Raw genomic sequence first — 9402 nt, 5'->3', positions numbered from 1 at the left:
TGTAAACAAGTCAATGCTGCTAAAAATACAAACTTGCAGAAACAAAGATACTATTCTGACATGGTTTTCCACATAAGACTGACATGGTTTGCACATAAGACTGGCATAGCATGTTTCAAGTACACACACATGTCAGAAAGTGGGGGGACATACCATATTCTGTCCCCCCTGGTTGAAAAGGTGGGGGGGACATGTCCCCCCTATCCCCCACAAATTGCGCCCATGATATCAGTGAAAATATTACACTGTCAATCCATGAATGAGCCATTTAACCGCCCGCACCCCTTCAAATAAAAATGTCTGGATCCACCCCTGTCTGTAGGTGGCGCTGTGGCGATCTTTAGTAGGAGGGAACGTGATTTGCAAATGTCTCAGCGTTAAAAAAAAAAAGGCGAGTTTTAAAAAAAAAAGCCCACCGTTATGACCGAGTGACAAACTTTGACTGACAAACTCTGACGTCACCGTGTTTACTACGTGCTGCAGCTCTGCGTCCAGAGTTTGGGCGCTTTAAATCCACTCAGACGGGAAATTTTTCTGGAGCCATATGACGTGAAAGGAGGAACACGCCTGTCACACAGGAGCCCGGTGTTTCCCCGCACAAAGAACAGAAAGTCGACCGAAAAGAGGAACATCATCTTGTGCGGTAGAAAAAAAGAAAGTTTTTCAGCGGAGGGTTGAGCGTGGAGCGGTGATGACGTCATGGAGCTAGGCTAACAGCAAAACCCTTCGCTTAGTTTTCTTCTTCAGCCAAATGCGCGTCCAGCCGCACTTCAAGGACCATGGTCAACAAAGAGGAGTTAGAAGAGAGGCTGAGGAAGCTCCTGGTGCGGTTAAACATCCCGCAAGAAGACAGGCAGCTGTGCACGTTGATTCAAATCATCCAGGACCTGCTTTTTCTGACGCACACAGACTGCGGTAAGAAAAGAGGCGCAGCGTCCGTCAGCGGCGCAGATTTAATTTGTTTTGCTTTCGGACGGACTTCAATGTTGTTTTGAGACGCTTTTGTGCGTTTTATTTGTGATGCGTCGATAGGAGTGACTGTTTGTGGAAAGCAGCTGGAAAAAACTTTGTTGACATTTCTGAGATGATAATTATGAGACACTTAGATATTTGTGAGACTGAAGAGTTGGGACTTTGTGTCAGTCACGTGGTGTAAAGTAATTAAGCACATGTAGACAACTATACTTCAGTACAAATCTGAGGAATTTACTTTCTACTACTTCCACTACACTACATATCTTAGGCAAATATAATTGTATTTTTTACGTCATTTTACTTTGTACATTTTTCTAAACCTTTGTCACCTGTTGCCTTGAAATGCTGTGCGTCCATCCGTCTGTTTGGAACCCTGTACAACCTGTAACCTTTCACAGATTTGAAACAAGTTCCTAAAATTTGCATCAGGGACACGTTCCTTGAAGGTCTTGGTCAAGTTTGATGATGAGTGCCGCTGACCAAATATTGAAGCTCACAGATCCAAAACTAGTGTCTGTGTGTGATGAGGACTGTGCTCTCAATAACTTTCTAAGGATTTCAGACAGGTTGATCAAATTTGCAGCAAACACGTATCCCTTCAAGGTCTAGGCCACCCTCAGTGATGACTGGTGTTGACCTAATTTTGCACATCATTGGGCCAAAAAATATCGGCAACACTGTACTCCCAATCACCTTTCAAGGAAGTAACACAGGTTTACTAAATTGGGACATCTCTTGAAGGTCTTTGTCATGTTTGATGATGATGAATGGCCTTCACCTAGTTTTGAAGGTCACGGAGCCAAAAAAAGTGTCTGTGTATGATGAACACTGACTTCTATAAATTTTCAGGAATTTAATTTGCAGCAAGGATGCATCTTCGAAGCTCTAGATCAAGTTCCTACTCCAGCGCTGTAGCCTTCATGCCCTTTTCACTCAGACTTCCACAGTCTATTTCCACTGTTTTAAGTACTCAACGTGGCTGTTGAATTTATTTGTGTGTGCATGTACGTAAGCAGCAAGAAAACCAACATTGAATGCCCGTGACCTTCAATCCCTCAGGCGGCACTGCATTAAAAACTGACATCATTGTGTAAAGGATCTTACCGCGTGGGCTCAGGAACACTTCAGAAAACCACTGTCAGTTAACACAGTTCGTGACTACATCTACAAGTGCAAGTTAAAACTCTACCATGCAAAGCGAAAGCCATACATCAACAACATCCAGAAACACCGCCACCTTCTGTGGGCCCGAGCTCATTGGAAATGGACAAAATGGACGCAAAGTGAAACAGTTTGCTGTTGTCTGATGAGTCCACATTTCAAATTGCTTTTGGAAATATGGACATCGTGTCCTCTGGACAAAAGAGGAAAAAGACCATCCAGATTGTTACCAGCGCAAAGTTCAAAAGCCAGCATTTGTGATGGTAACGGGGCGTGTTAGTGCCCATGGCATGGGCAACTTACACATCTGTGATGGCACATCAGTGCTGAAAGGTACATCCAGGTTCTGGAGCAACACATGCTGCCATGCAAGCAACGTCTTTTTCAGGGACGTCCCTGCTTATTTCAGCAAGACTGTTGTGTGGGCTGCTGAAGAGGAGGTAGTGCTGGCCCACCACCACCAGATGGCGCCCTGCTTGGAGTGCGGGCTTCAAGCACGAGAGGGCGCCGGAGCCACTGGGAGTGACAGCTGTCACTCATCCTCAGCACCAGCTGTCACTCATTCATCTCATCACCATCACCATAAAGGCCGGACTGCAACTCCACCTCCTCGCCGAGAAATCAGCTACCATTCAGATAACTTTCTCTGCTGACTCAAAACATTGAGTATTAATCTGAACTTATTTGCAGCCGTTTTCCTGGTGTGTCCTTATCTGTGGGATTGGCGTTTGGTGTGATCTGCAACGGCTTCGCCTCACACCCCAAACCACATAAGTGGTGAAACAGGAGCTGCACGAGTGTGTGATTGGAGGTGGAGGTGCTCCCTCCTAACTAAACACTGACTGTGGGATTACTGAGTGTGCGAACTCACACTCATCAGGACTGTCTCTGTTTTCTGCCAGCAGTACCGGGTCTGACTGCTGAAGACAGCGGCCACCTGGGGCGCAGGGCTTGGCGGCTCCGGTGTTCTTCAGCTCCGTTGGTGGTGGAAGCTGTGTGGGGATTCGGCTCTTCTCTCGCCAGGCGTCTTCTATCGTCGAGCATGCCCACACGTCACCTGGTGTATGATTGACAGTCCACCATATTGTTATTGTCTGTGCGTCGTTGTGCGATTCACAACATTAAATTGTTACTTTTGGCTTATCCATTGTCTGTTCATTACCGCCCCCTGTTGTGGGTCCGTGTCACGACACTTTCACAACAAAGACAATGCCAAGCCACATTCTGCACGTGTTACAACAGCGTGGCTTCATAGTAAAAGAGTGCGGGTACTAGACTGGCCTGCCTGCAGTCCAGACCTGTCGCCCATTGAAAATGTGTGGCGCATTATGAAGCGTCAGATATGACAACGGAGACCCCAGATTGTTGAACAACTGAAGTCATACATTAAGCAATAATTGGAAAGAATTCCACCTACAAAGCTTCAACAATTAGTGTCCTCAGTTCCCAAATGCTTATTGAGTGTTATTAGAAAGAAAGGTGATGTAACACAGTGGTAAACATTCTACTGTCCCAGCTTTTTTTAAACGTGTTGCAGGAATCCATTTCAAAATTAGCAAATATTTGCACAAAAACAACGTTAAATATCTTGTCTTTGTGGTGTATTCAATTGAATATAGGTTGAAGAGGATTTGCAAATCATTTTATTTCTGTTTTTACATTTTACACAACGTCCCAGCTTCATTGGAATTGGGGTTGTACCAGATTATGTATCATTACTTCCAACTCTTTAAATTATGCAAGTCCTGATGTTGCTCTTAAATATAAAATTACCCATACATTGTCTGAAAAATGCACACAGATTCTGAGCTATTTTTACTCATAAAAATGACATAACCTCAAGTGCTGACTGTTACCTGCCTGAAGATCACTGCGCCTGTGTCCACTTTATGACTTGCACCAGTACACACAGTCAATCTAGGCTGCTTTTGTCTCCAAATGTAATATGGCTTTAATTTGGCGATCAACACAAGTCCGTCTCCACCTCTTAGTAACCTGCTGTGTTTTCAGTAAAAAAAAAATAAACAAAACAACATCACATACATCTCAATAAGACTGATTAATAGTGATTGCATACATAAAAGTGGCGTCTCTGAATTCACTCCTGTTTTGTTTACACACAGAGTCATGTAGAATTATTGTTCCACTGTTCAAGACATCTAAATAGTTGCTTATATCACCAAAAACAACACCAAACCAAAACTCAAATCCCTGCCTGTGGGGAGGGAACATTTTGGAGTATTGTCACAACAACAGCCATCTTGGGAGCCATTTTGGATTAAATTTCTTTCCACTGAAGTTAGAGATGAGAGTATGGAACCCCCTCAATGCCCAAACAGGTCCAATGCTGGGCCATATGAGCATTCTGTTCTTTATCATGTGTTTGTTTTCTTACGTACAATTTGTACATGTTCAATAAAGCCTCTCTATCAATCAATCGTAAACAATATTTACATTTTATCAGGGTCTGCAGGATGGCGTGCATGTATGTGTCTGAGCTTTTGACTAGAGCAGAAGTTAGCTTTGATTTAGCGGAAGTTAGTGTGCACACTGATGTCCGCAAAATGTCTTGTAAATCACTTTAGAGGGGTTATCAGGTTACAAAAACAGCGTTTTCAGTTTTAGAAGCATTTATTTCTCACTAGTTTTTACATAATATGTGACAAAGGTGTTATATTTAGCCAAAAATGTAGCAAAGTTAGCAGCTAGCGACACCAGGAAGTGACGTCACCACACTAATGGCTGCGAGATCATGCCATAAAATAGGAACAGAATGTGACTTTTTAACCTCTTTAAAGACCTCTTAAAATATGTCAAATTTAGCCATCAATGACCTTGTCCAAGGTCTGTGTCCCAAGAACGCTCCCTGTGAATTTGAAGACTCTGGCAGTAATAGGACTGGACTTATGCTAAGCTCAGACAGACAGATAGACGGACAGATGAAAAGACTTCACAATACCCGATGGCCATATTTGATGGCCTCGGGTAATGAGTATGGAAGATTGTGTGTGTTCATCGTATGCTCATCTGTTGCTCTGTTGTGCAGCACATGAACTGTTTGAAGGCAAATCGGTCCACGTGCCCCTCATGGTCATGCTGCCATCCTACTTCAACAGCAGAGACGTCCAGGAGGTACAGTGAGAATTTGTAACACAGCACAGTCTGTCATAATTGACTTCATCAGCAGCAAAGCAAGCTTCATGTGACACAAATCAGTTTGACAACAGTTGTTGCCACATTTTATAGAGTGAAAATAAATGTGAATCATATCAAGTACGGCATGCTAAAATGATAAATGTGTTTCTGCTCATATAGTTTAAATGTTAACGAACGAGTGTCTATTCCAGCTTGTTAAAAACATCCCGTGACATCTCTTTTACCCATTTTATGAGACATGATGCAGAACAGTGAGCCAAACTGAAAGCTAGGTTGACTCGTTTACAGCGTCAATAATGATAAGCACCTTTTTACAGCCACCTTTTACAGTTAAATATTGTTGGGAGTTTCACCATGCACATTGTCTAAATCATGCAAGCCTGTGTATGTCGAAGCTGCGCTGCAATAAATAAAATTGGATGGACTGTTTGGCCATTACATTGCTTTTGCGGTGACCTGGACCTACCTACACACTCATTATGCACATTGCGCAGTAAAGAAATGAAGAAAGGCCCCGCCTCCCCCTCATGTCACAGTAGATGTCAGTGACTTAATATCTGACAACTTTGATGCCAGGATGAAGCCAATCTATGCTTTATGTTATGTGAAAAAGAAAGGAAAGAAGAACGCTCCATGTCCGAGTCGTGAGAACAGCCTTCTGGTAAACATGTTCTTCTGTCTCCACTTTTGATGTCAGCAAATATAACAGTACTGTTGTCTCTGTTGCTACAAGTGGCACTGTTTAATAAGGGGATTGAGGAGCGGTGGCTGACAAGTTTTGAAGGCTCTGCCCTGAATAGATGTCGGCCTAATCTCATTCCAAACTTTTGATGAAACTTGAGAGCCCTGTAGGATTTGTCCAGTACACATGTAGCCAAAATTGTTGACATCCCTATATTTTATGTACGCATTTTAATATATGGTCATAAATAAATCTAAACAATGCAGGTTTGTTTAATCATTTTTTTATGTCCAGTTATTTGGCAAGGAGAACAAAAGAAATTGCTTTCATAAAGTGAAACAAAAAATCCTGACATAAAATGGATGCTGGATACGATTACTGTCACCCTTTGATAAATTTACAGTAAATCATCATTATTACAGATAATTTTCTTCAGATAAGTCAGGGGATGGATACATGAACATTTCCACGTCACTGAATATGTCTTGGACTTCATTTACATCAGTTATGAAGAAATACAAACAGTATGGCACTCTATAGTAAATCTGTCTAGAAGAGGCAGTTCTCAAAAACTGAGTGTCTGTACAAGAAGGAGAAGAGTGAGGGGAGCCACCAAGACAATCTGAGTAACTGATAGGCTTCTGTGACTGTGATTGGAGAAATTGTGCACAGTGCCACTTTTGTCTGTTGCACCACCACTCACAGCCTCGTAGTGAAGTGGAGCAGAGAGGGATTTTCAGACAACAAAACACACCACTTACGCCTATAACTTTCAGAGTTGTCATGGGTGTCTTGGTGCCTTTCCTTGCTCATTTCCTTCTTGCGTGGTCACCTACAATTTTGTCCACACATGTATGTAATGGTGTAGGTGACTGTATCTTGGCTGCCCGTTCACTCTCATTCATTCCTTTTTGTTGATAAAGGATTTTTCTTGAACAAAGTGATTCATAAAGGGTGTGTAGACTGAGAGACTTGATTGCTAGGAAAGCCTAAATAATGAACAAACCTGATTTAATTTTTTAATGTGATATTTTCCTTCAATCTGTTTGTTTATTCCTTTCCTGTCTGAGTGATTGTTTTTGTTGTTTCACTTTGAGTGTTTTCTGGCCTGTTCACTTAGAACCTGAAAATGTCATCTTTACTGAACATGGGTCTTCTTGCTACAGGTGGGCTGTTCACTGCTGTGTCGGCTGATTGAGATATGCCCCGACACTCTGGATCAGCTGACCAGACCTCTGCAAGTAGTTAAGGACTGGGAGGTACTGAAAGTACATGAGTAAGTGATGCTGTAAAACCGAGCTTATACTGCATCTGGAGAGTATTCACAGCACTTTTCCCGCATTTTGTTATGTTATAGCCTTATTCCAGAATTAATTAAATTACATTTTTACCCCAAATTCTACACACAATACCTCATAATGACAATGTGAAAAAGTTTGGGTTTTTTTGAGAGTTTTGAAAATTTATAAAAAATACAAAAACAAAGAAATCACATGTACATAACTATTCACAGTCTTTGTCATGAAGCTCAGAATTGAGCTCATGTGCATCCTGTTTCCACTGATCATCCTTGAGATGTTTCTACAGCTTAATTGGAGTCCACCTGGAGTAAATTCAGTTGATTGGACATGATTTGGAAAGACACACACCTGTCTACATCTAAGGCCCCACAGTTGACAGTGCATGTCAGAGCACAAACCAAGCATGAAGTCAAAGGAATTGTCTGTAGACCTCTGAGACAGGATTTTCACAAGGCACAAATCTAGGGAAGTGTACAGAAACATTTCTGCTGCCTTGAAGGTCCCAGTGAGCACAGTGGCCTCCATCATCTGTAAATGGAAGCTGGAAGAAGCCCGTCTAATGCTGTTTACACATAGGCAAGATGCGTTATGAATGTCATATTTGCGTCATTCTTGGCACATTCCTGATGTTGTAAATGTGACTTAATGCATTTGAATAGGTTTCTTAATAGTGTGTGTTGGTGTGTGATATTTATGATTTTCGTGGAGCATGTTTTTGGCTGTCAAAAAATCTTCCACGAATGTCACGCACCACCCTCATTTCGCTTCATGTCATGGAGGTCGCAACTGAGCGTGTTGATCCCTCTTGATTAGTGGTGATCCTTAATAGAGCGTGACAGCGTTCTTCTCTGACGTGTGCACAATTAAACCCTGCTGCACCTCCTTCAGTTTCATTGCTGCAGTATGCTGAAGAAGGACTGATGCCAAGTCGGCTAAAAGTCTTCTTCCATTGCTCCTCAGCCTGCTCCTGCAGGCGTTCCACCTGCTGCTGTGCCTGATTTTTGGGAAAACGAGTGAGAAGAGAGCCGTGTGAAGCCACACATCTGGCTCTCTGTTTCCTCCTCCTTCCTGGTGGCTGGGTTTGCCACAGAGCCCAATTGGGCACAACCCAAAAAGGCAATGTGGACCTTCCATCTCCACCCTGTGGGCTCACCACCCACAGGGGGAATCGCTGGTGTTTGGTGCACTGTCCTATGGGTGGCAGTGAAAGTTGAGGGCCTCGGTGGACCAGACCCAAGCGGCAGGGGCTACCTCACTGTGGGGGAAGGAGCCAGAGCTTGTGCGGGAGGTGGAGTGATGCCAGTTAGATCTGGTGGGCCTCGCCTCCATGCACAGCCTCAACTCCAGAACCACTCTCCTTGATAGGGATTGGACCTTGTTCTTTTCTGGAGTTACCCAGGTCAAAAGTTAAAGTTGCTCCAATTTTGGTAAAAAGTGATGCAAATTATTAGTTGAGTGAATATGGTTTTAAAAAGGAATGGTGCTTGCATCACCATTTGAAGGATCTCTCAGTAAATATTCACTTATCTGCTGCTCTATGAGCTCAGCTGGCTGTGCTGCACATCAGCGCAGGACGTCTCATTTTGGGAGGAAAAAAACATTTTGATCGATTGCAGTTTATTGTTTGTATTACAACGTTTGGAAAGACGTGTCATTTGATTTAAAGGCGATTCGCTTTGAAGTTATTAATTCCGACCGGACTCTTTCTCAGGCTCTCAGCAGAGAGCAATGCAGCATTTGGAGCTGTACAAACGGAACAGAGGACGAGTCTCGTTTCTTTCTCGCAACAAGACAGGAGTCCCAGTTAGTGACTTTAATCCACACAAAAGTAACTCACGATTGTCATATTTTAATGGCTTCGAGAGCACTGCAGAAATGGTTGATTACAGACCCGCTGTAGGGTCTGCAATCAACATAGAGAAATGATCATTTTCCGAACAAACACCCCTAAAAACAACGGTCACTCTGAAGGACCGATGAGGGACTCGTTAAGCAAAAAGGCTATTGATGTCAGTGGATCAAATCATTTCTTAACGATACCCGAAAAGAACCGGTTCTCGATACCCAACCCTACTGAGTAGGGAATACGGTCTTGCCCCAAGTGAAGGAGTTCAGGTACCTCTGGGT

General features: G+C 43.0%; 1 protein-coding gene across 1 annotated transcript in view; it reads left to right on the top strand.

Moving 5' to 3' along the window:
• Nucleotides 1-434: 434 nt before the first annotated feature.
• lrrk2 (leucine-rich repeat kinase 2) overlaps nucleotides 435-9402 on the top strand; it is a 205342-nt gene continuing 196374 nt past the window's right edge. Inside the window, 3 exon segments of the mRNA XM_034175890.1 lie at nucleotides 435-915; nucleotides 5183-5268; nucleotides 7141-7250. Of these exon segments, the coding sequence (XP_034031781.1) occupies nucleotides 780-915; nucleotides 5183-5268; nucleotides 7141-7250 (332 nt within the window). The 5' untranslated portion in view covers nucleotides 435-779.

The sequence above is a fragment of the Thalassophryne amazonica genome, chromosome 8, assembly GCF_902500255.1.
Source record: "Thalassophryne amazonica chromosome 8, fThaAma1.1, whole genome shotgun sequence".
NCBI classification, from domain to species: domain Eukaryota; kingdom Metazoa; phylum Chordata; class Actinopteri; order Batrachoidiformes; family Batrachoididae; genus Thalassophryne; species Thalassophryne amazonica.
The sequence above is the reverse complement of the archived record's forward strand: the minus strand, read 5'-3'. Positions and strand labels throughout refer to the sequence as shown.